General features: G+C 44.3%; 1 protein-coding gene across 2 annotated transcripts in view; it reads left to right on the forward strand.

The window, feature by feature from the left end:
- The first annotated feature begins 8,439 nt into the window (after positions 1-8,439).
- epoa (erythropoietin a) overlaps positions 8,440-27,113 on the forward strand; it is a 64,627-nt gene continuing 45,953 nt past the window's right edge. Inside the window, exons 1-2 of one of the 2 annotated variants that reach the window (XM_043683548.2) lie at positions 8,440-9,012; positions 21,607-21,737. In XM_043683548.2, the coding sequence (XP_043539483.1) occupies positions 8,934-9,012; positions 21,607-21,737 (210 nt within the window). In that variant the 5' untranslated portion in view covers positions 8,440-8,933. Of the gene's footprint in view, positions 9,013-11,929; positions 12,041-21,606; positions 21,738-27,113 lie in introns of those variants that run through there. The other variant, XM_043683549.2, reaches the window with a different exon arrangement.

A 27,113-nucleotide genomic window follows, 5' to 3' on the forward strand; every position in this document is an offset into this window, starting at 1 on the left:
CCCTGCTGGAAGCAAACTCCCCAATCAGAGCCAGAGGCCAGAGTGCAGACATGTCAGAAGGCAAAGATGGGACTTGTAAACACCAGTGTAAGTTGGTCAGTATCAGTTAGAGAAAGGTGGGTTTTTACTACAAGCCATGCCTTCAGCAACCTGGGTCCTAAATTCTGGAATTAGCTCTCTAAACCTCTCTTTCACTCCTCCACTTCATTCCAACAAACTGAACTCTTTGACCAAGCTTTTGGTCATCTGTCCCTAATATCAGCAGATTTTGCTTTACACCACTCTGTGAACAGCCCTAGAGATTTCTTTTAAAGACATCAAAGGGGTTATGGAGCTGCAAAGTGTCGTTCTTGTTGACTAGTCAGGACAATATTCTGTGACAATGAAAATAATGTTGAAGCAATTGAGTCAGACAAGACAATCTGATGAAAAATTATCACCCCTATTATTCAAGTAATAGGGTAACAACCATTCATTTTGATTCTAGCCTGCTACTATATCATTGCTGTGTGATTAACAACACCCATGGTTCCTGTTTGACAGAAAGTAAAGGAAAGAGGGTTATCAAGAACCTTTATATAGGGAGAAACTGTTTCCACTGACCGGATAATCATAAGGCACGTGATTTGATATAGTCAACGAAAATCCCAGATGGAAATGAAACTTTTTTTAAATTCAGTGAAAGACCAATGGAGACTGATTCAATGGGAATTTTCAAGAGGGGAACTGGGCAAGTCCTTAAAAAAAGATGTTTTCCATACTTATGGGCAAGGAGCCAGGACTAATTGGAGAGCTCTGCTGGGAGGTCCAGTGGTGTAATGGTGAGTGTGCCTGTCTCCACATATCGTGGAAGGTTACGGTGATGCTCTTGGACTAAGTCCTGACTTGAGCAGTGCCTCCGACCTGAGCATAGCTTCTAGAATCCCGTCATAGACCATATCACCCCTTTGTGTCCGATGTTGTGGGTTCAAGTCCCTCACTAGGACTTGATGGCCAAGGAAGATGTGTTAAAGATGTCACCTGGAAGTCCTCCTGATATATCCAGTGCAGGCATTTAGAGTTGGGCAGCCTTGGTCAGCCAGAACCATGAGGTTTCTGCAGCACAATGATCTTCTCATGTTAAAGTAAGTTAAAAACCTCGCAAACAGGGGGAATGTTGGTGGGGAAATGAAGGGGGTCAGTTCTCCATGGCAAATATTCTGCTTACTTTGAGGAAGGATAGCACAATCGCAATTGATAAATTGGCCTTCTTCTCTGTCACAATCAGGTTACTGATTCCTTTGGCGGGAAATGTGGAAGAAGGTGACACTTTATTTTTATCTGTGATTTCAAACACGTAGGGAGGTCAGTCTGAAGCAGAGTGGTTGTGATCCATTTCATAAGACCACAAAAATAGCAGCAAAAGTAGGCCATTCACTCTATTCAATGAGCTCATGGCTGATCTGATAATCCTCAACACCACAATCCCAAACTTTTCCCTGTAATCCTTGATTTTCCAACTGATTGAAAGTCTATCTCAGCCCTCTGCGATAAAGAATTCCACAGACTCTTTACCCTCTGAAAGGAGAAATTCCTCTTCATCTCTGTCTGAAATGGGTGACACTTACTCTGAGATTATGCCCATTGTCCTAGGATCTCCCATAAGCAGAAACAACCTCTGCAAAACAATAAAGGCCCTTTAATCTGTTCTGGTGTCATTGACTCCGAGATACATATTGCCCACCAGAGAACACTCCTTGCTCTTATTTAGAATAGCGTCTTTTACATCAGAATGGCAAAGCAGATAGGGGCTTTCATTTAACAGCCCAGCTAAATATTGATGTGGAGGTGCCAGTGTTGAACCAGGGTGGACACATGACACCAGGTTATAGTCCAACAGGTTTATTCGAAATCACAAGTTTTTTTAGCATATCCCCTTCATTAGGTGAAGTGCCGCATCTCCTGTGTACCGCCCTGGAGCTTTAGCATAGAACTTGAGTCCCTCGTGTCAGACGTGATCCACTTAACTCAAGAGTACAGCTGGCAATGAGACAAACATTGCAACAGTGTACTAAACTTCAAAAGTATATCATGAGCTGTAAACTGCTTTCCAAATCCTACAAAGAAGTCGTAATATAAATGAACAGCTTTCTTTAACAGGCAGTTTCAACCCAATTCTTTTGTGGCCCCTATTTCACGAGGGTGCTTGACACTGCCTTCACATGCCTGCAACGTGCTGTCCTCGCTTCGTGCAACACTTCCTTCATCTCCCTTCCCTTGTCACACTCTGGCGATAACACCTCTATACTTAGAATGCAGAGATCTGCGTCAGAGACTCTTGCGTTTTTCTGCCTGCCACAGTTCAGATCGATTACACCAGCGGTGCACTGACCAAATTTGTCCTAACAGAGCCTTAATTCTTCCTGGCTGATGCCCAGTAATCCAACTTGTTAATCTCAACTGAAATTCAATGGATGTTTCTTTGGGGGATCGAATCTCTACCTCCCTCAGCCAACATTGACAAAGATCTCAATGACAAGCCAAGGCTATCAGAGGCTGAAGCATCCAAGGGTAGTGGTGGCGTGGGGGGTAATTGGAAATGTGTACTTCTCATTTTTACTCTTGCGTGAGATGTTGGCATAGCTGACTAGACTTGACAACATTTGCTGCCCATCCCTAATTGCCCTTGAACTGACTGGCTTCTTGGCGATTTCAGAGGGTAGTTAGTTAAAAGTCAATCGCATTGCTGTGCATCTGGAGTTACACCTTGGCCAGATCAGATAAGGATGGCAGATGTCTAGGAATATTCAGGACTGAATAAGAAGGAAGAAAATTATTGGAGGCGTTCGTGGAGTATAGAATTAGCAGGGGGAATCTTAAGAAAGCAATGGGAGACTAAACAGTGAAAAACACTGCTGGGTAAAAAAAGTTAGGGAGAAGCCAAGGTGGCATGGTGGCTCAGTGGTTAGCATGCGGCCTCACAGCGCAAAGGACCCAGGTTTGATTCCACCATCGAGTGACTGTTTGTGTGGAGTTTGCACATTCTCCCCATAACTGCGTGGATTTCCTCTGGGTGTTCCAGGTTCCTCTGTCAGTCCAAAGATGAGCAGGTTAGGTGGATTGACCATGCTAATCTGCCCAGGGATGTGAAAGGTTAGGTGGATTAGCCATGGGGAATGCAGGGTTAGAGGGATGGGGTAGGGGAATGGGGCTGGGTCTGAGTGGGATGCACTTTGAAGGGTTGGTGTGGACAGGCTGGACTGAATGGCCTGTTTCCACACTGTAAGGATTCTATAATCTATATCATGGAGAAGAGGATAGCCAGGAAAAAGGAAGGGACCATTACGGGCCAAGGGAGCAAACTGTGTTTGGAGGCAGAGGATGACGGGAGGGTGTTAAATGAGTCCTTCACATCTGCCTTCGCTTAGGAAAGGAGGATGTAAATGATGAATTTGGGGAGAGGGATATGATGTTCTTGAGAAGATGGACATAGGGAGTGAAGGAGGTATTGGAGGATTAAAAGTGAACCAACCTTCCCAGGTCTGGGTGAGTTGTATCCCAGGCTGCTGTGGGAAGCAAGGGATTAAATTACAAGGCTGTGACCCAAATGTTTAATTCCTCTGTCCACAGGTGCCACAGAACTGAACCAAATATGGTTCCACTTTTCAAGAAGGGTGGTAGAGATAAACCAGGTAATTACAGACCAGTGAGTCTCACATCAGTGGGAGGAAACAACTGGAGAAAATTCTGAAGGAGAGAATTAATTTCCACTTGGAGAGCTGAGGTTTGATCAGGGATAGACAGCACGGCTTTGTCAGAAGCAGGTCATGCCTAAAACATTTGATTGAATTTTTCAAAGAGGTAATCCGGTGTGTAGGTGAGGGTGGTGGAGTTGATGTAGTTTACATGGACTTCAGCAAAGCTTTTGACAAGGTCCCCCATGGGAGACTGGTGAAGAACATAAAGGTACATGGGATTTAGCTTAATTTGGCAAGGTGGATCCAAAATTGGCTTTGTGATTGGAGATAGAGAGTGGTGGTAGAAGGCTGCTTGTGTAACTGGAGACTGGTGCTCAGTGGCATACAGGGATCAGTGCTGGTTCTTTTATTGTTTGTGGTATATAAAAATGGTACAGATGAGAATGTAATGGTGAGATGATTGGCTGGGTGGTTAATAGCGAGGAAGAAGATCTGAGTTTGCTGGAAGACATAGACAGGTAGATCAGATGGGCAGATGGAATTTAACCTTGAAAAGTTTGGGGTGCTGCCCCTTGGAAGAGGTAACAAGACAAGGGATTACTCAACGAATGGTAGAACACTAGGAAACACAGAGGAACAGTGGGATCTTGGGGAGTTTGATTGCAGGGCAGGTTAATACGATAGTTAAGAAGGCATATGGGACACTTGCATTTATGGCTTGTGGAACAGATTATAAGAGCGGGGAGGTTATATTGGACTTTGGTTGCTTCAGCCACAGATGAAGAACTGTGTGCAGCTCTGGTTGTCACATTATACGAAAGGATGTGATTGTTCTGGAGGGGGTGCAGAACAGATTTATCAGGATGTGGCCTGGGTTGTAGCAGTTTAGCAGTGAAGAGAGGTGGTATAAGCTCAAATTGTTTTCTTTAGAGCAAGAAGGCGGCGGGGGGGGGGGGGCGGGGTTCTGATTTGAGGTGTATAAGATAATGAGGGGCTTGGATAGGGTGGACAGGAAGCAGCTGTTCCCCTTAGTTGAAGGGTCAATAACCAGGACGCATCATGTTAAGGTGAAGAGCAGGAGGTTTACAGACGACTTGAGGACTTTTCTTTCTCCCAAAGTGTGGTGGGAATCTGGAATGCACTTGTGGTGGGAAATGCCACAGCCAACTTTCTCTCTGTGCTGTGTACCAGCGCAGCCATTCCAAGGTTTCTTCCACAGAGATCAGCATCTGCACATGCAGCTGACAAGAAAATTAAAGGGAATGTTACTCACAAAGAACACTTGGAATTTCACAACATTCAAGGCTATGGGTCAAGTGCAGAAAAGTGGGATTAATGTCGATAGGTCAGTGCAGACTAAAGAAGGCTAAAGACCCCTTCTGCACTGCATGATTTCCTTCCTTAAAGGCTATCACTAAACCAACTTTACAAACTAGCTTTCAGTTCCAGATCTGTTAATTGAATTTAAGTTGTAACAGCTGTCACTGCATGATTTGAACCCAGATCTCCAGAGAATTAGGCTATGATTACTGAACAAGTGACATTACCACTACACTTTTAACTTGCCTCAGCTCAAACAAAGCTGCTGTAAGATATAACCAACTAGGAGAAAGTGAGGACTGCAGATGCTGGAGTACCAGAGTTGAAAAATTCCTGAAGAAGGACTTATGCCTGAAACGTCGATTCTCCTGCTCCTCGGATGCTGCCTGGCCTGCTGTGTTTTTACAGCACCACATTTTTCAACTAAGTTATAATCAACACTGTTATAGCTAGGATTGATCATGTTACTGTGAATTTTATTTCCATTAGAAACTTTATTTTCAGCCCTTGGTTGGTCCTTTGTCACAGAACATTAAAAGGAAAGGGAACTACTCACTTGTTTTACCCTTTCACAGGACACAGAAATCACTGAATGGGCCAACATTTTATTGCCATCCCTAAAGGGTGGTGGTGAGCTGCCTGTCTGAATCGCTGCAGACGTGTGGTGTGGGTGCTGTTTGGTAGGCAGCTCCAAACGTTTGACCCAGTGACAATGAAGGGATGGTGACATATTTCCAAGTCAAGATGGTTCACACAAAAGCATACTTACTCCCCAAACCCATTTCCCTGCCATTCAATAAGATTGTGTCTGATTTGACAATCTGACTCCATATAACTACCTTTACCAAATGTCCCTTAGTAGCTCAGGTAGACAGAAATCTATCAATGCTGAAAATGTGTTGCTGGAAAAGCGCAGCAGGTCAGGCAGCATCCAGGGAACAGGAGAATCGACGTTTCGGGCATAAGCCCTTCTTCAGGAATTTTTCAACTCTGGTACTCCAGCATCTGGTTCCTGAAGAAGGGCTTATGCCCGAAATGTCGATTCTCCTGTTCCTTGGATTCCTGAAGAAGGGCTTATGCCCGAAACATCGATTCTCCTGTTCCTTGGATGCTGCCTGACCTGCTGCGCTTTTCCAGCAACACATTTTCAGCTCTGATCTCCAGCATCTGCAGTCCTCACTTTCTCCTCGAAGAAATCTATCAATCTCATTTTTAAAATTAACAACTGGTCTAGAATCAGTTGGCACTTTGAGAAGACAATGTGTGTAGAGCTGTTTGCTAATTTCATTCCTGAAAGGTCTGGCTCTAATTTTTCGACCATACCCTCTAGTCCTAGACTGCCTGACTAGCAGAAACAATCTTCTCTCAACTCTAATATTAGTTCCCTTTGACATCTTTTCAAATTTGGATCAAATCACCCCTTAACTTTCAGGAAATACAATTCTCTGTACCCAATACAAGGGATGATGGGGGGCTGGGGTTAAAATTCAGTATCTGTAAAAGATTAGGAGGCCCTTCTCCCCAAGAGTCTGAAAAGTCTCAGGTTATCCAGACCATAATGATCTCGTTAAATGTAACTACAAAACAGCATATTAAACTTTAGGATGTACTTTTCCTCCAGCACATACGTTGTAAATAGTGTAAAACAGTAAGAATGTGCAACCTTCCAAAGCCACAACCTCTACCACTGAGAAAGCCAAAGGTGCCTGATGCGTGGAACGATAATGTGCAAGTTCTCCTCCAATTCTATCAATCTAGTAAGTAAATGGCAAGGATCTGGCAGATGGAGTACCATGTTGGTAAATATGAGGTCATCCAGTTTGGAGGAATAATAGCAAAGTGGACAATTATTTAAATGGTGGAAATTTCAGCATGCGGCTTTGCAGAGGGACTTGAGTGTCCTTGTGCATATATCACAAAAAGCTGATCTGCAAGTGCAGCAGGTAATGAAGAAGGCAAATGGAATATTGACATGATTTGGAGATGCCGGTGTTGGACTGGGGTGGACAAGTTAAAAATCACACAACACCAGGTTATAGTCCAACAGGTTTATTTGGAAGCATTAGCTTTCGGAGCGCCGCTCCTTCAGCAGGTGTTGAATATTCTCCACAATTACCTGATGAAGGAGCAGCGCTCTGAAAGCTAGAGCTTCCAAATAAACCTGTTGAACTATAACCTGGTGTTGTGTGATTTTTAAAAATGGAATGTTGTCCTTCATTGGCAGAGGGATGGAGTTTAAAAACAGGGAGATTATTCTGTATAGGGTGCTGGTGAGGTTACACCTGGAGTACTGTGTACAGTTTTGGTCTCCTTACTTGAGAAAGAATATACTGACGCTGGACGGGGTGCAGAGGGGGTTCACAAGGTTAATTCCGGAGTTGAGAGGGTTGGCTTATGCGGAGAGATTGAACAGACTGGGATTATATTCTTTGGAATTTTAGAAGAATGAGGGGGGGGGGGGAATCTTATAGAAACATATAAAATAGATAAGGAAGTAGATAAGCTAGAATCAGGGAGGTTGTTTCCACTGGGGGGGTGAAACTAGAACGAGGGGCATGGCTTCAAAATAAGGCAGGGGGAAGCAGATTTAGATTAGATTCCCTACAGTGTGGAAACAGGCCCTTCAGCCCAACAAGTCCACACCAACCCACCCGCCTACATTTACCCTTTCACCTAACATTACAGGCAATTTAGCATGGCCAATTCACCTAACCTGCACATTTTGGACTGTGGGAGGAAACCCATACAGACATGGGGAGAACGTGCAAACTCCACACAGTCAGTTGCCTGAGGCAGGAATTGAATCCAGGTCTCTGGCGCGGTGAGGTAGCAGTGCTAACCACTGTGCCACCCATAGGACAGAGTTGAGGAGGAACTTCTTCACCCAAAGGGTTGTAAATCTGTGGAATTCCCTGCCCAGGGAAGCAGTTGAGGTTGCCCCATTGAATGTTTTAAGGCAGAGATAGATAGATTTTTGAACAATTAAGGGTTACAGTGGCCAGGGTGGGTAAGTGGAGCTCAGTCCACGAGCAGGTCAGCCATATTGAATGGCCTACTCCTGCTCCTTTTGCTTTTGTTGTGAGGACCTGTGCTGCCATTCCTCCAGCGTTGTTGGGTCAAACGCTGGAACTTTCCTTTCTAATGGCACTGTGGGTGTCCCTAGGGACTACAGCGTTTCAAGAAGGCACCTCACCACCACCATCTTGAGAGGCAATTAGAGAAGAAGGTAGCTCATCACCACCTTCTGGACAGTAGTTGGGGGAATAATGACCACATGTCGTGAAAGGATTTAAAAAAAAATCAGTATCATGTCAAATAAATCTGTCACTATAAATGGAGAATTGAATGCACAATTTTGTAAAGTTATACTGTGTGTGGGGGTGGGAGTACAGGGCTGAATACTTCTGGATGCCCCTATTGCACACACTCCCAGTGACAGACTTTCAGAAACTTATGTGTAAAACTGCCCTCAGTCACATGTGCTTTGTGCGAGCTGGGGCCCGGCTAGAAACGTGCTCCGAGGTACGTGGGAGGGAGTTCGGCGTCTCAAAGAGCAGTGCTCAGATATACGGGGAATATTCTGGCTTCCAAGTCCCCGCTTTAAATTCCCCCCTCCGTGCGAGTCTCAGGAACTCCAGTAAAAAGAGAGAGAGAGGGAGGGAGGCTGCGCCTGGGTCCTGCTCCCTTGTGCAGACTGCTGTAGACTGGGAAAGACAGAAATCAGAACACAAACCACCCTCCGGGAGTCCTCGCAACTGTCCCACCGCTTCTTTAACCTGCATCTCCGGACACCCTCTGACATTTACGTGTATCTCTGACTTGGATTACCTGGAGGGAGAATTCCAGACAAGCTAACCCCTCTACATCTCCTCCAGAAAGCACAATTTGGAGTTAAAACTGTGAGATAAACGGTTTGCAGCAATTTCTGATCCTCCAATGGGAAACAGATTCACGCATGGCAGCTCAAGAAATGTAATCGCAGAGAACCATGAAGTTTTGGATATGGGGATATCAGGTAAGCGGTTTGGAGTGGTGTTCCCTGGAGAGTTAGTCTTTATTAAACTCACTCACTCACACATACACAGCCCCATTCACTCTCAATCATTTACAGCCACACATTCCCTCACTCAATCTCTTTCACCCACTCTTACTCACACATGCAAACACACTCACCTAGTCAGTCTCACACACACACTCTTCTTACCTACAGTTATTCTAGTGCTGTCAAACTGTGTTTTCAACTGTTGAAGGTATGGCCAATTACCTCTGCCAACTTAATCTTTACAGTTTAATAAAAGCCGATAAAGAGAGACTGTATGGCCTGTTTGCGGCTTCCAGGCTGTTTTTAAAAAAGACACTTTTTGGGAAGTTTTCCTATGAGAACCCAGCACTGAGCTTTGGACAGGCGGGCTGAGTCCAGATCTGCCAAGTCTTGCTATTGTTGTGACAATAACAATTTATATTTAGATGACCCATTTCATGGGATTAAATGAGTACTGAGTGCCAAAGTGTCGAGGTGCCAAACAGTGGGCGAGAAAAGGAAAGAAAAAGATCATTTTTGGAGCTATAAAATCCTGAGGGGAACTTGGCAGGGTGGATGCCAAGATGATATTTTCTCTCCATAGGGGAGTCTAGGGGGCACACCGTTTAAAACTTGGGTGGGTGGAGATAAGTCAAACATTTTTCTTGCAGAGGGTTGTTAATCTTTGAAGCCCTTTGGCTGAGTCACTGGATATGATCAAGGCTGAATTGGATAGATTTTTTGCCCCACGAGGGAATCGAGGTTTTGGAGGGCAGACAGGAAAGTGGAGTTGAGGCCACGATCAGATCAGTCATAATTGTACTGGATGGTACAAACAGCCTACTCTATAGCCTGCAATAAAAATACAGAGTGCTGCAGAAATTCAGCAGGTCTAGTAGCAACTGCAGGGAGCCAAACAGATTTAACATTTTCAATCCCTTCTTTCAACTCTCATAATCCTAGTTCTTGTGTTCTGATTTATACAAGGCAATCCCAAAGGACTTCTCAAGTGTATTTTTGGCAGGATTGTGAAGACTTCAAAGGCTTTTTAGGGTAGATGGAGCGATATATTTGCTTTTCCTTAGAACAGGTTGCTACTCTGAAACCAGAGGCTATAATAATGAGGAATGCCTCTCCACATCATACGGGATTGATTAGGAGACTCTTTCAGTTTTGCCACCTGCAAAGGAGAGAATTTGAAGGCTTATAAACAACTTGCTTGGTCTCGTTATACTCTCTTGGCCATTGTGTCCTGGAGTGGCACTCGAATCTGCAGAGGGGGAACATGACCAACGACACATCAAATCCTGAGGAAGCTTTTTGGGAAAATGATGAATGCGAAGGAGGGTTAGTGCCTGGGGACATCGTTGTGTGGAGAAGCTGAAATTGTTCTCGTCAGAACAGAGAAACGATAGAGTCTTTTAGAGTCATAGAGATGTACAGCACGGAAACAGACCTTCCAGTCCAACTTGTCCATGCCGACCAGATATCCCAACTTAATCTAATCCCATTTGCTAGCACTTGGCCCACATCACTCCAAACCCTTCCTATTCATTCACCCATCCAGATGCCTTTTAAATGTTGCAATTGTACCAGCCTCCACCACTGGCAGCTCATTCCATTCATGCACCACCCTCTGCGTGAAAAAGTTACCCCTTAAGTCCCTTTTATATCTTTCGCCTCTCACCCTAAACCTACACCCTCTAGTACTGGACTCCAAACCCCAGGGAAAAGACTATCTATTTATCCTCGAGATTTTATAAACCTCTAACAGGTCACCCTCAGCCTTTGACACTCCAGGGAAAACAGCCCCAGCCTATTCAGCCTCTTCCTATAGCTCAAATCCTCCAACCCTGACAACATCCTTGTAACTCTTTTCTGAACCCTTTCAAGTTTCACAACATCCTTCCGATTGGAAGGAGATCAGAATTCCAAAAGTGGCCTAACCAATGTCCTGTATAGCTGCAACATAACCTGCCAACTGCTATACTCAATGCTCTCACCAATAAAGGAAAGCGTACGAAATGCCTTTTAAAATCATAATGGGTTTTGATTGACTAAATGAGGAGAAATTGTTGCCATTGATGAGGGATTTTCTAACCAGATGGATACAGATTTAAGACAATTGGCAAAAGATCCAGAAGGATCAAAAGGTTTTTTTTAATGTAGCAGTTTATTGAGATCTGGAAAGTACTGCTTGAAAGGACAGTGGAAGCAAATTCATAAGGAACTTTCAAAAGGGGATTTGGATAAATACTCATGGAGAGAAAATTCACAGCGTTTTGGTGAAATTGTGAGGAAATTAGGACTGATTAGAGAGCCCTTTTAAAGAGTTGGTACAAACATGACTGGCCAAACAGCTTCCTGCTGTGCTGTAAAATTCTGTGAAATAGTGAGAGGCAATAGTTCAGGGAGCAAGAGACGGAAGGTCAGGACTGGAAACTAAGTTACTGGTGGTGGTGTGAAATTGGAGGGGAGATATGTAGCAAGCGAGGTTAATAGAATGGGGACAAAAGGTCTGGAGGATGCAGAAGAACATGTTTTGCTGGGAGATTGAAGGCATTGAGCCCAACACATAGAAGCCAAGAGGTGACAAGGATGAACCTCTATGGGCTTTGATTTGGTCTACCACATCAAGAAGGAGTTTCATTCACTGCAGTGTAAAATGTTTGCTATTTTGTTGCCTGAAAGACTGAATGCAGTTCTACATGTCCAAGTGGATTTTGCAGTCTGTCTCACTCTCTGTATTAGAAAATGTTATTGCGACTTAGCACCCTTAAATAAAGCAGCACTGTCACCTCTCCACACCATCCCTGAAGCAGCTGACGCTCGCTCTGCGTAAGTACTTCACGAACCCAATTCCTTATTGGAACGTTGAGGGGGCCGAGCTTCGTTTCCTGATGTGGCAACACCTTCTGTTTTATATCACGCTTTCACCAGGCAAAGGGCTCAGGCGCTGCGGAATCTTCCACTAGACATCACTCGGGTAGGATGATCGGCTGCTCGAGCAGGGCAGTTCGAGGTAGGTGAGATTCAGAGTGAAAGCATGGTTGTTATGAAGGCAGTGTAGAAGCTAGGGTGGAGTGAGCAACAAGGATAGCCAAAGGCTGACGGACAAGACTGTTGAGCTAAGAAAGAAAGTCCTGAATTTACACAGTGCTCTTCACAACCTTGGGATATCTCTTTCAGAGCATTACAGCCAATTGAATACATTTAAAAAATATTGTTGCTTTCATAATGTAAGCGAATTTGTTAACCATCAGATAGTCTGTTTTAGTAATGTCAATTGAGGGATAAAAACTGGCCAGGAAACCGGGATCTGCTCGTCTCGTCTCCAAACTGAGATCTCTTGTGGCCACTTGATAGGGTGCATGGGGCCTCGGATGAACATCTCATCTGAAAGTTGGCATGGCAATGCTCTCCCTTGGCACCACACTGGCAGTGCCAGCTAGGATTTTCTTTGTCTCCCCAACCCCTCTCACTCAGAGGTGAGAATGCCTCACCCAGCCATGGTTGGGGATTGCGCAGAGTTTGGAGGAACTTGCAAGCCTGGACAAAGACCTTTTGAAGTGGGCTTAGCAGGTTGGATGGAGAGCTTGGCGATAGTGGGGCTAATAAATTTCCACAAGTTCCTGAGCAACCATTCAGGACATCTGCTTTACAGTGGGGTTTAAACGTTTGTAGAATTAGCGGTAGAAAGGAAAGATGTGTAGAGAGTTAGCAGCTGCATCGGTGCACGAGCAATAGAAATAGGGAATTTATTTAGGAAGACGGTGGCTCAGTGGTTAGCACTGATGCCTCATAGCACCAGGGACCCAGGTTCAGTTCCGGCCTCGGGCAACTGTCTGTATGGAGTTTGCACATTCTCCCCTTGTTTGCATGAGTTCCCTCCGGGGGGTGGTGCTCCGGTTTCCTCCCACAGTCCAAAGATGTGCACGTTAAGTGAATTGACCATGCTAAATTGCCCATGGTGTTAGGTGCATTACTCAGAGGAAAATGGGTCTGGGTGGGTTACTCTTCGATGTGGACTTATTGGGCCAAAGGGCCTGTTTCCACACTGTAGGGAATCTAATCTAATCTAAAAACGAACATGAATTTATAATATATCTTCAGGCCATCTCATAAGACTGTCTAGCCAAGGAACTCGTGAACATTTCTTTAAAGCATCATGAGTTTTTTTAGCTGACATGGCAGCCACTTGTGACAAGGATATTTTCTCCTTGTGGAAGCGACTAGGTAAAGGGGACACAGATTAAAGTAAGAGGTCTTATATTTCACATGGAGATGAGGTGGTAATTTTCTTCTGAAAGGATCGTGAGTTTGTGGAACTCTTCCCCAAGTGTGGGGGAGGCAAAGTCATAGAATATTTCTAAGGCAGAGAAGGTAGATACTTGGCTAACAAGGGAGTTGATGGTTATTTGCTGGTGAAATGTGGGGTTGAGATCACAATCAGATCAGCCATGATCTAATTCAATGGTGGTTTCAGGCTCAAGGGGCCCAGTGGTTTCTTCTGCTCCTAATTTGTATGTATATAGGAAGCTTCCATGCAAGTAATTGCTTCTACACATGAAAAGTTTAAGAATGAGAGTGCACAGATTTAAAGCATTTGATAAAAGAAGCAAAAGTGATGTGGGGGAAAAAAAGGTTTTCTCACAGGAATGACTGAGGACTGTGTTGCTTGAGACTGTGGTAGAAGTAGATCCAATCACTACTTTCAAGAGTGAATTGGACTATTAACTGAAAAGGAGAATGCACAGGGTTATGAGGAGGTGGGAAATGTCATTAAATGAACTTGTTTGAAGAGCTGGTACAGACATGATGGGTTGAATGGCTTCTCTGTACTGTAACAATTCTGTGTTGCTGTGAAGCTCTGGGCTGGAGTAGTATTTGAACCTGCAGTCACTGGGGAGGTTAACAACTGCTCTCTCTGGTGTGCCTGCTCTTCAATTTCTTTCTCCTGTGCCAGAGCAGACACAGAAGCAAAGAGTTCACTATCGATCAATTTATAAATGACTCGCGCTCTAATGGCTATTGATTCAATGTGTGGAACTAAGATGCTCAGACCAAACACTTCATTTAGCTCATGCCACGAGTCATAGAGTCATAGAGATGTACAGCATGGAAACAGACCCTTTGGTGCAACCAGTCCATGCCAACCAGATATCCCAACCTAATCTCGTTCCACCTGCCAGCACTAGGGAATGACAGTTGGCTTGAGTTCACTGGAAATCAGCCAAGTTCTCTGCTGTTGCTTGCTGATGAGGGACCCTGATTTGAAAGTGTCTGCGTGTGGACATGAGATATGGTGGGGATTGGGCTCGGTTGTTATGTCGCAACTGTGGATTAACCAGTAACTGCCCATATACAAAGTCCACCAGCCCACATGAGCAAGTGAGCTTGGCAGACCAGTTAGACCTTATCCTGCTGCCAGCCTCCTTAAGCACGTCTCATGACTTTAGTCAAATCCTGTTCAACCTTACATTGAGCCAAAGCAATGCTTTTCTAAAGCTGGAAATTGCTGGAGAAACTCAGCAGGTCTGTCAGCATCTGTGGAGAGAGAATAGAGTTAATGTCTTGAATCCAGTGACCTTTCTTCAGAGTTCCTTGAGAAATGTTGTTTTTGTTTCGGATCTTCAACATCCGCAGTTCTTTGTTTTGCTTTTCGAAAGCTGTTGCCATGTCAGAAAAAGTGGCAGCAATCTGTGGACAGTATGTTCCTGTATGCAGCACTGTAATCAAGAGCAGCTTATTTATTACAGTAATTAAAGGATGAATATTGATTGGGATGCCAAAAGAAAATCTCCTAGTTGCCTACTGGTTCAAGATGGGATGTTTTTTAACATCCTTTTCAGAGACCAGACGGAGCTTCATTTTCATAGAATCCCTTTAATGAGGAAACAGGCCATCTGGTCCATCAAGTCCACAGTGACCCTCCAAAGAGCAGCATCCCTGTCCAGACCCACCCCATCCCCACAGCCAATCCATTTAACCTGCACATCTTTGGACTGTGGAAGGAAACTGGAGGACCTGGAGGAAACAGCTGCAAATTCCACATAGACAATAACCCGCGGGTGGAATCAAACCCAGGTCCCTGGCGCTGTCAGGCAGCAGTGCTAACCACCGAGTACTGAGTTTAAATTTACTTCCAAAATACTGCACTTCTAATAGCACAGCACTCCCTCAGTAGTGCTACTAGAGGCAAGGCCTGGGACACTGCGGTACATCGAGGCAAATAGCTCGATCCTGGAGCACTAGGGGGCACGATGTTCTAGCTGTGTGGGTTCCTGGGCAAAGAGCGGCATGCGATTTCTTTCCTTGCCCCTGACAGGGAGTCTCAATGCAAAAGTATGGAGTGAAATTTGAAACTGGAACCTCTGGGTCCAGAAGGAATGGTTACAATGAAGCTAGGACTGAGCGGCAATTAGATTGGAAAATTTGCATTCTTCCTGTATAACCTTGAAGGACCTGAAGGCTGAAGTTTCAGAACTCCTTGTTGTACCTTCAAGTGAAATCTTTCTTTCAATTCTTTTGTGCAATTTGGTCATCACTGGCTAGGTCAATATTTATTGTCCATCCCCAGTTGCCCCTATCACAGCCATTCTGAGGTGCATTTGAAACACTGCTGTTCCTCTGGTATAGATAACCCACAGTGCTGTTAGAGATTTTGACCCAATGACAGCAAAGAAATAGTGTAGTATTTCCAAATCCAGGTGGTGTGTGGCATGGACGGGAGCTTTCAGATGGTGGTGTCCTCATGTGTCTGCTGCCCTTGTTCTTAGAGATTAGATTAGATTCCCTACAATGTGGAAACAGGCCCTTCGGCCCAACCAGTCCACACTGACCCTCCGAAGAGTAACCCACCCAGACCTATTTCTTTCTGACTAATGCACCTCGCACTATGGGCAATTCACCATGGCCAACTCACCTGACCTGCACATCTTTGTGACTGTGGGAGAAAACTGGAGCACCCGGAGGAAACCCATGCAGACACGGGGAAGAATATGCAAACTCCACACAGACAGTCGCCCAAGGCTGGAATCGAACCTGGGACCCTGGTGCTGTGAGGCAGCAATGCTAACCACAGAGCCAACGTACCACCCATTTAATGGCTTAACAGTCCCCTTTCTGCACTATATTTTATGGTGGTTAGCTCAGTTGGCTGGTTGGCTGGTTTGAGACACATAGTGATGCCAACAGCCTGGGTTCAATTCCTGTACTGGCTAAAGTGACAATGAGGATCTCGCCTTCTCGGCCTCATCCCTGATCCGAGGTGTGGTGACCCTCAGGTTACATTCATCATCAGTCAGCTCTCTCTCCACCGACAGAGGACCTTATGGTCCTGAGGATCTATACTGACTTTACCTTCTAGGTTGCAGAAGGTGCAGGTTGGGGAGATGCTGTCAAAGAAGTTTGGTGAGTTGCTGCAGTGAACCTTGTTGATGGTATACACTGCTGCAGATGTGCATTGGTGAGGTTGGAAGTGAATGTTGAAGATGGTGGATGTGGGACCAGCCAAGAGTCCTGGATGGCGTCAAACCTCTTGAGTATTGTTGGAGCTACATCCAGGTTAAAGAAGGAGGTTTGAGGATAGCTAGCTCGGGTCTTAAAGGAAAGAGAAAAGAGGTGAATTAAGAAAGATTTAGGTTAGAATTCCAGAGCTCAGGGTATAGGTTATTGTAGACCTAGTCATCAATTGGGGCCACTGCTAAGTCAGTCTACAGCTCGACGTGAGGAGATGCAGAGAGTAGACACATAGACTAACTCTTTTACTGAATTCACCCTCCTTCCGCGTTTTGCTAATAATTCAGTCAACAAAGGTTTGGAATCACAAGTGAGAGCTTTTGCCAACACTTTGATCCTGTGTCCTGCTGAAACGCTAGTTTTCCTGTTTTCCAAAGTCACTGAGGTGAATAGCGCAGCCGCATCCAAGTGGAAGCGAGCTATGCATCAGGAGAAAAGAATTAGAGGATTTCTACTTTTGTACTAATTCATGGAAATGTGCACAATATTCACAGTTCTGACCAAAAATCAGAAGCACCAACACTGCAATTCCCTCAAAGCTATTGCTTCCCAAAACCATTTTAAAGTCAGCAAAGCCCACCCAGCAATCATCCTCTTATGTGAAATTTAGAAATCACCTTGTGTTTGAAGTAGCAGTTACAAGAGAGAAAAAAATAGGTGCTTCGAAGCCAAGAAAATGTATTGTGATGATGTCATTAAATGTAAGAGCAGAAATGGCTGAGGTATGGATATCAATACAATCTTGGCAAAGGTTTCAAAAGCATAGTCTGACCAAGACATCCTAGATACAATATTAGCCCTGCCTGCCCAATGAGAATGGTGTCGTCATGCATTAAAATAACACCACATAGGTATCTTCGTCACTGACTGATTTTCTGCATTTTCTACAGTGTCAAGGCTCCGAAGTTACAGACGGGCAGAGGGTCTAGTTAGCTGGATCAAAATGTAATTTGAAAATTGTCAACTGGAGGTGTACTTAGGCGATTTGGATGTGGAGTTTGACCTGCTCAATTTTTTTCCGTTCATCGAGTTTAGTCTGTCTTCTATGGCTGGATCTGCAGATGTAGCTATTGTCACTTCCTCCATCCCTTACCTTGCCACTTCCCAAACCTTTTCACACAGCGTGCCATCAAAATGGAATTCTTGATCCTTGACTGATTCAGCTAAGGCCATGAGTTAATTCAATCCACAGGGCAGACTGAATGAAAGAGACAACAGAGGAAGAAATGAATCCATGTGGGTGGCTTCTCATGAAAGGGTTACTAGGTAACCTGAGATGAAATACAGTGTGTCATGAAATGCTGAGGGACTACGGAAAACTGAGAGTTAGGCAACATTTGCAAGGTCACTGTGAACCTAACACAGTAGAGAAAGCTGGCAAATGACCATAAAGAGATATGCTTCAGAGTCTCATCCTTTTTATAGAGGACTGCGTGGTGTGCAATTATAGACAGAATCTTTTACTCCTGTTAGGGAGTTTATCTTATGAGTAAAAGTTGGACATATTGGGCTGGTATTCACTGGAATTGACAAGAATGAGAGGTGATCTCATTGAGACGTAGAAGATCCTGAGGGGACTTAATTGGCTTCTGGGACATAGAGTCATAGAGAAGTACAGCACGGAAACAGACCCTTTTGTCCAACTCGTCCATGCCGATTAGATATCCCAACCCAATTTAGTCCCACCTGCCAATGCCCAGCCCATATCCCTCCAAAGCCTTCCTATTCATATACCCATCCAGATGCCTCTTAAATGTTGCAATTGTACCAGCCTCCACCACTTCCTCTGGCAGCCCATTCCACACATGCACCACCCTCTGCATGAAAAAGTTGTCCCTTAGGTCTCTTTTATATCTTTCCCCTCTCACCCTAAACCTCTGCCCTCTAGTTCCCGACTCCCCCACCTCAGGGAAAAGACTTTGTCTATTTACCCTATTCATGCCCCTCATGATTTTATAAACCTCTATAAGGTCACCCCTCAGCCTCCGATGCTCCAGGGAAAACAGCCCCAGCCTATTCAACCTCTCCTTATAGCTCAAATCCTCCAAATTTGGCAACATTCTTGTAAATCTTTTTTGAACCTTTTCAAGTTTCACAACATCCTTCTGATAGGAAGGAGACCAGAACTGCATGCAGTATTCCAACAGTGGCCTAATCAATGTCCTGTACAGCTGCAACATGACCTCCCAATCCTGTACTCAGTACTGTGACCTATAAAGGAAAGCATACCAAACACCTTCTTCACTATCCTATCTACCTGCGACTCTATTTTCAAGGAGCAATGAACCTGCACTTCAAGGTCTCTTTGTTCAGCAACACTCCTTAGGAACTTATCATCAAGTGTATAAGTACTGCTAAGATTTGCTTTCCCAAAATGCACCACCTCACATTTATCTAAATTAAACTCCATCTGCCACTCCTTAGCCCATTGGCTCATCTGACCAAAATCCCATTGTAATCTGAGGTAACCTTCTTCGCTGTCCATTACACCTCCAACTTTGATGTCATCTGCAAACTTACTAACTGTACCTCTTACTAGAACTGGGTGACTGAAAACATTTAAGACAAACATAGAAAATTTCTTTCTCTCAAAAGATCGTCAGTCTGTGCAATTCTCTTCCCAAATGTAATAGAAACCACATCTTTGAATATTTTAAGAGAAGACTTTGAGCTATAGGAAGAGGCTGTATAGGCTGGGCCTATTTTCTCTGGAGTGTTGGAGGCTGAGAGGTGACATTGTAGATAACTATAAAATCATGAGGGGCATGGATAGGGTGAAAATTCCCCACAGTAGGGGAGTCCAAAACTAGACGACATAGGTTTAAAATGAGAGGAGAAAGATATAAAAGGGACCTGAGGGGCAACTTTTTCATGTAGAGGTTGGTTGTGTATGGAACGAGCTGCCAAAGGAAGTGGTGTAGGTAGGTATAATTACAACATTTAAAAGACGTCTGGATGGGTACATGAATAGGAAGGGTTTGGAGGGAAATGGCCCAAGTGCTGGCAAATGGGACTAGATTAATTTAGGAAATCTGGTTTGTATGGATGAGTTGGACTGAAGGATCTGTTTCGTGCTGTACATCCCCATGAGTCCGTCGTTCGTCAAGAATAAAGCCGGATCAGTTGGGGGTGAGGGGGTGGGCAAACTGAAGTTGCGGCCACAGTTAGAGCAGGAATAACAAAGCAGGTTTGAAGGGCTTAATTTATATGTATAAATTTATATGTTAAATTCATGGAAGTCAACAGAGAGACGATAGACCCAGTATAGATTTCTGGAGGTAAAGGTTTTGTATTCTAACCCCCAGGCTTCCCACAATCCTAGTTCTACTGATTGAAATATTCCGCAATCTTTGGTGATAATCATAAATTCAGCAATCCTGGTCCATGTTTGATTGCCAGCTAGTAGTAGCTAGAAGAACGTTTAATTATTGAAAGCATCATAGAATCATAGAGTCCAGAAGAGGATCTTCGGTTCCTCAAGTAGGTGCCACCAAAAATATACTACTACCTACACCAGTTCCACTTTCCAAGGCCCGTAGCCTTGAATGTTCTGACACTTTAAGTGACTCATCCAAGTATCTTTTGAAGGTTGTGAGGTTTCTCATCTCTACCCTCCCAGAGCCCTCACTACCCCCTCCGTGAAAAGGCTTTTCCTCAAATCCCCTTCTGCCTTTTCCTTTAAAATTAGTCCCCCTCATTATCAACCCTTCAGCTAAGAGAACAGCTGCTTTCCATTCACCCTGTCCATGCTCCTCATAATCTTATACACCTCTGGCAGTTACCCTTTTAACCTTCTCTGCCCCGAAGAAAACAACCCGAGCTTATTCAGCCTCTCTTTGTAGCTGAAATGCTCATTCCAGGCCAAACTTGGTTTATCTCCTTTGCACTCTCTCCAGTGCGATCACAATTCTTCCTGTGGTCCAGCTGTGGCCTTACCAAAGTTCTGTACAGCTCCAACATGACCTTCTCTCTCTTAAAATCTATGCCACAATTGATAAAGCTAAGCATTTTCTATGCCTTCTTAACTACCCTATTAACCTGTCCTGCCACCATCAGGGAACTGCAGACCCAAGATCCCTCTGTTCCTCTGAGCTTCCTAGTGTCCTGCCATTCAGTGAGTATTACCTTGTCTTGTTTCTTTTTCCAAAAAGCATCACTTCACACTTTTCAGGCCACTGATCTGGCCATATGACAAACCTGCGTATATCTTCCTATAATAGAAACATAGAAAATAGGTGCATGAGTAGGCCATTCAGCCCTTCGAGCCTGCACCATCATTCAACATGATCATGGCTGATCAGGTAATTTCAGTATCCCATTCCTGCTCTATCTCCATATCCTTGATCCCTTTATCTGCAAGGGCCACATCCAGCTCCCTCTTGGATATATCGAATTAACTAGCCCGAACAGCTTTCTGTAGGAGAGAATTCCACAAGTTCACATAGAGTCATAGGGAGGTACAGCATGGAAACAGACCCTCGGTCCAACTGGTCCATGCTGACCAGATATCCCAACCCAATCTAGTCCCACCTGCTAGCACCTATCCCATATTCACCCCAAACCCTTCCTATTCATATAATCTTTCTGAGTGAAGAAGTTCTTCCTCATCTCAGTCCTGAATGGCTTACCTTCTATTCTTAGACAGTGACCCCTAGTTTTGGACTTCACCAACATTGGGAACATTCTTCTGGCATCTAGCCTGTCCAGTCCCATCAGGATTTTATATGTTTCTATGAGATCCCCCCCCATTCTTTGAATTTCCAGTCAGTACAAGCCCAGTCAACCTGGTCTTTCCTCATAATACTGGACTTGCAGCAATGCCCATATCCTCCAGATGGCCTTCAACTAGGGTTCCAGGATAAGATGACTCCTTTCCTGATTTTTACATATCTTCTGGTAACAAAGCATTGGGTGTCATTTTGAGATCTCCCCTCAAGGTATACAATCAGGCACCAGCAATCCTACCCCCTATACTCATTCAGAGGTTTTTATACACTTAGATAAATTTGTATCGCATGTTAACTGCTGGTTCTTCTTTCTTATTTTTTTTTTCTCCTCCGATCCAAGGACTTTTTGCACTCCTGGTGATGTTACTCGGTTATATAAAGCCAGCAAAGTCGACTCCACTCCACCCCATCTGTGACATCAGAGTGCTGGACAAGTACATTAGAGAGGCAAAGGATGCTGCAGATTCAACGGTATGCCATTCTGTGCATGTGTGTGGCCTGTTTATTGTGTAATGCAGTGACTTCCAACTGGGCTTCAGTCTGATACCTGATGTGAATGTTAATCCAGAGCTCCAGTGGTAGGTTAGAAAGTCAATGCTGCAGGCAGTTTTCACTGCATTGCATAGAATCTGCTAAAGTCGAATAATTTCCTATATAACTTGTGCTCTGATTTACTTTTTTTAAAATTTGGGACATTTGAGGACGAATCCAAGGTCAAGATACCAAATTGGTTGAAGGGGCAAGAGTAACTTCTAGGATAAATCAAGAATTCAGGTGGTACAATGGCTCAGTGGTTAGCACTGCTGCCTCACAATGCCAGGGACCTGGGTTTAATTCCACCCTTGAGCGACACTGTGTGGAGTTTGCACATTCTCCCTATGTCTGCATGGGTTTCCTCTGGGTGCTCTAGTTTCTTCCCACAGTCCAAAGATGGGCAGGCTAGGTGGATTGGCCATGGGAAATGCAAGGTTACAGTGATAAGGTAGGAAGGTGGGTCTGGGTGGGATGTTCCTCAGAGAGTTGGTGTGGACTGGATGAGCCAAATGGCCTGCATCTACACTGTAGGGATTCTATGATTCTATGAATTATTGGCATGTTGACAAAATTTGTGGTCTGTTACCCAATTCATTGAGAATCTAGGAAAACCTTACAAGGCAATCATTAAACCAGTTTAGGAAATAATAAGGTGGTTGACCAAATGGGTTTGGCCCAAGAGATAAGTTTTAAAGAAGTAGGGAGAGGCGGAGTTATTTAGGCCTGAGGCCTATATGTCAAAACTGGAGGGGTGCTGAAGAGGCTAGAATTGGACAAGTACAGAGATCTTGGAGGGTTGTGGAGCTAGAGGAGATTGAGAAGAACCAATACAAATCCAAGGGTCAAGTGATTACAGCACAAAATAAGGTCATTCTATAATTCCTTTTATGAATTTTAAGTGTGGGTTTAATAGTGTTCTATACACTGTGCAGGGAAATGGCAATTTACCTCGTACACTACTTCCCAGACTTTGTGACCCTATTTTATAGCGTCCGGTTTCATACAACAACAGAGTAGGTGAGGCCAAATCTCACAGTGCAGCTGTGCCCTTGCTAATGTATTTTGTTTTGTTCATTCCTTGGATGTGGGTGTCACTGAGCAAGGCCAGAACCTGTTGCCTATCCCTCTGGTGGCACGATGGCTCAGTGGTTAGCACTACTGCCTCACAGTGCAAGGGACCTGAGTTTGATTCCAGCCTTGGACGATTGTGTGGAGTTTGTACATTCTCCCTGTGTCTGCATGCGATTTCCTCTGGATCCCTCCATAGTACAAGGATGTGCAGGTTAGGTGAATTGGCCATGATAAATTGCCCACAGTGTTCAGGGATGTGTGGATTAGGTGCATTAGTCAGTAGAGGAATGGGGGGGGAAATGGGTTGGTGTAGACTTGTTGGGCTAAATGGCATGTTTCCATTCTAGTGATTCTATGATTTCAGTGGGCATCAACTACATTGCTGTTGGTTTCAAGTGATATTTTAAGTAGACTGGGTAACAACAGCAGCTTTCCCTTCCCTGAACTGTATTAGTGAACCAGATGGGTTTTTAAAACAAATGATGATTGTTGTCATGGTCACTGCTATGGAGACTTGCTTTCAAATCCAGCTTAATTGATTGAATTTAAAATCCACGAACTGACACAGTGGGATTTGAACCAATGTCACATTAACGTGGCCATCTGGATTACTGGCTGGTGAAATTCTCACTATCTACCCTGATAGTTCGGAAAAATGATTGCCTCCAGGATAGGAAACAAGAAAAATGAGGGAAATTAACCCAAAATCTGCCCATCTCCTGTAAGTTTGAGGCTCTGTGATATAACATTAATGAGCAATATCAAAGCTCCAACTTCAAATCCGATAAGTCTAATCTGGGCCTGTAGCCAAAATGTGTTTGTAAATTTAAACCAATACTATGTGAAGTGGCGATAATCTCGGATTGCATTCTTGAATCACTCTGGAAGGTTAAGGGGTGAGATGATCAAACCTTTCAAGATATTAAGGAGAATGCATTTGCTGGATAGAGAGAAATTATTTCCACTGGTTGCAAAATCTTGGAAATCCTGGAGAATACAGCTTTCTCTATAGCTCAAGGGTTTCATGAATGATTCACCAAAGTTATGCTCGGGGATAGGAAGAACCCTCTTAGAAATTTGAGACTTCTCTGAACATGGATTGCATTACTAATTGAGATTTTGTGGGGCTGGGAGGTTGTTTCTAATATATTGCCCAACTGTATTTCTAAAATGCAACCAGCCATTTCAGATAAAGGATTAAAAAAACTGTAGATGCTGGATTCCAAGGTAGACAAGCAGGAGGCTGGAAGAACACAGCATGCCAGGCAACGTCAGGATTGAAGAAGGGTTACACCCGAAATGGTAACTTCTCCACCTCTTGATGCTGCCTGGCTTACTGTGTTCTTCTAGCTTCCTGGTTGTCTATCCCAGAGCAAGAGCCAACTAGTTGACCTATGAGGGGGCAAATTTACCAAATGATCCAATAATGTCCATACTGCTTTGTTTGTTCTTCCCAGAAATGTCTTATCAACTGCAAAGGGATTACACAATGGTTACCTCTGCTGGGTAGAAACCTGGAAGACAGGAATGGGTGGAGGCCATTCAGCCCATTGAGCCTGCTCCAGCATTCACACATATCATGGCTGATCATCAACTTCTTTACCATTTTTCCCATATTCCTTGGTGTCATAGTATTACAAAGTCTATCAACTTCAGTCTTGAATCTACTTCAGTAGACCTCCAGGGTAGACAACTCCAAACATTTATCCCTCTGAGTGAAAAGAATTATCCCTATTTCAGTCCCAGGTGGCCTGACTCTTACTCTGAGACTCTGCCTCCTAATCTTTGACTGCACCGAGCCTGAGGAAACATCCTTCCTGCATCTACCTTGACTGTAAGAATATTGTATGTTTCTCAGAGACTATCACATATTCAAAAACGTGCACACAAGATCTACCTCTTCCCCCACCCCTCACTCTATAGTCTGATACATTTAAGCAATGAGTCATTGGTGAACATTGACCTGAAAGGTTCAAAAACTCAGTCTCTGATCTGCCAGGAGTCAGTTGCTTTGCAGTAGGTTTAGCTCAGTTGATCTTGGCAGAAATTCAGTCAGGGTTCCCACTCCTCATGGCCTTTTGACTAACAGGGAAGTGCCATGTATGGCTATCAGATGATCGACATCTGGCAAGGACCTCACAAAACAAAAGTATGGTGAGGACCGAATTTGCGCAATCGAAAATAAAAACAGAAGGAGCTGGAGAAATTCAGCCAGTTTGGCAGCATCTCTGTAGAGAGGAACAGAGTTAATGTTTTGAGTCCAATATGACTCTTTTAGAGTAATAACGCTGTAGAGCACAGAAACAACTCCTTCGGTCCAACTCATCCATGCTCACCAGATATCCTAAATTAATTTAGTTGCATTTGCCATATCCCTCCAAACCCTTCCTATTCATATACCCATCCAGATGCCTTTTAAATGTAATAAATGGACCTGCCTTCACCATCTCCTCTGGCCGCTCATTCCATACATTCCATTCCATACCTTCTGCATGAAAAAGTTGCTCTTTAGGTCCCTTTTATATCTTTTCCCTCTCATCTTATACTAATGCCCTCTAGAACAAAAAGCAAAGAAAATTTACAAACCAGGTACAAGCCTTTTGGCCCTCCAAGCCTGAGCCGAACCAAATGTACTGTCTAAACCTGTCGGTCAATTCCTAAGCATCTGTATCCCTCTGCTCCCCACCTACTCATGCATCTTTGCAGACGCATCTTAAATGAATCTCCCGTGTCTGCCTCTACCACCCCTGCTGGCAACGCGTTCCAAACACCCACCACTCTCTGTGTGAAGTACTTGCCGCGTGTATCCCCCTTAAACTTTCCACCTCTCACCTTGAATGCGTGACCTCTCGTTATTGAATCCTTCTACTCTTGGACTTTCCTACCGTGGAAAAATGACCTTGGCTAATGACGCTATCCATGCCCCTCATGATTTTATAAATCTCTATAAAGGTCACCCCTCAGCCTCCAATGCTCCAGGAAAATAGTCCCAGCCCATTCAGCCTCTCCCTGTAGCTCAAACCCTTCAACCCTGGCAACTTCTGAACTTATGACTTTAGCGGAATCTTTGTCAAGCCCAGGCGAATTTGAGGCGGGACTCTGCTTTTGACCTCACCCTCGAGATGTCCCATTCACCTCAAATGCCGCCACACTTCGCAGGATTGACCGATTTTCCCTAAGAAGTTCCAGGTGTTCTATCCAGTGTACACACCGTGGGAAGTGGCCCAAAGCAGATCCCACACTCCCATCCCAGTGGCAGTCAGTTTGACGAAGATAATCATTACTGTTAGAAATGAGTAGCTAATAAGTAAAGTGGCCAGTCCATTTGTATCCCTCCAACTGGGCAGCCTGTGCCACTTCAGAATCTCACTCCCCTGGCCTCTGTTCCTCTGAGAGAAAGTGAGAACTGCAGATACTGGAGATCAGAGTTGAGAGTGTGGTGCTGGAAAAGCACAGCAGGTCAGGCAGCATCTGAGTAGCAGCAGAATCGATGCTTTGATTCCTGATGAAGAGCTTATGCCCAAAACATCGATCCTCCTGCTCCTCAGATGCTGCCTGACCTGCTGTGCTTTCCCAGTGCCACACCTTTCAACTTTGTCCTTTTGCCTATAGTGGCAGTATAAAGAATATGGGCGGAAGGAAAACAAGGCAGAAGTTCACCAGTGCCAGGATGTACAAAGTTAAAAATCATACAACAGCAGGTTATAGTCCAACAGGTTTATTTGGAAGCACTAGCTTTTGGAGCGCTGCTCTTTCATCAAGTGGTTGTTGAAGGTGTTGAAGGAGCAGCGCTCCGAAAGCTAGTGCTTCCAAATAAACCTGTTGGACTATAACCTGCTGTGGTGTGATTTTTAACTTTGCACACCCCAATCTAACATTGGCACCTCCAAATTATGATTGCCAGGATGGAATGCCATTCTTTTTGAGAACATCTTTCTAAGTGACTGTGCTGAAATGAAGATGACTCATGTTACTGTTCCATTGCTCAGACAGCTTTATCAGATTCCAATTCCACTATTGTTGTGAAAACAGTTAGTGGCTCTGTCAAAATAGCTGAGTGAGAAATCTCACATCAGTATGTCAAGCATTTGCATGATAACATCCCTCACAGTCATTTGTCAGCTCTGGATTTTAATTAAACGACTGCTTTTATTTATTTATGTAAGTCCCCAAAGCAGACTAATAGCTCCTCATTTGCTGTCTTTAAAGTTATTCATCTATCAAGTAATCTGTGGGAGGCAC

Source organism: Chiloscyllium plagiosum, unplaced genomic scaffold, assembly GCF_037043375.1.
Source record: "Chiloscyllium plagiosum isolate Xiang-an unplaced genomic scaffold, Cpla_swu_hap1 HiC_scaffold_44, whole genome shotgun sequence".
In the NCBI taxonomy this organism is placed as follows: domain Eukaryota; kingdom Metazoa; phylum Chordata; class Chondrichthyes; order Orectolobiformes; family Hemiscylliidae; genus Chiloscyllium; species Chiloscyllium plagiosum.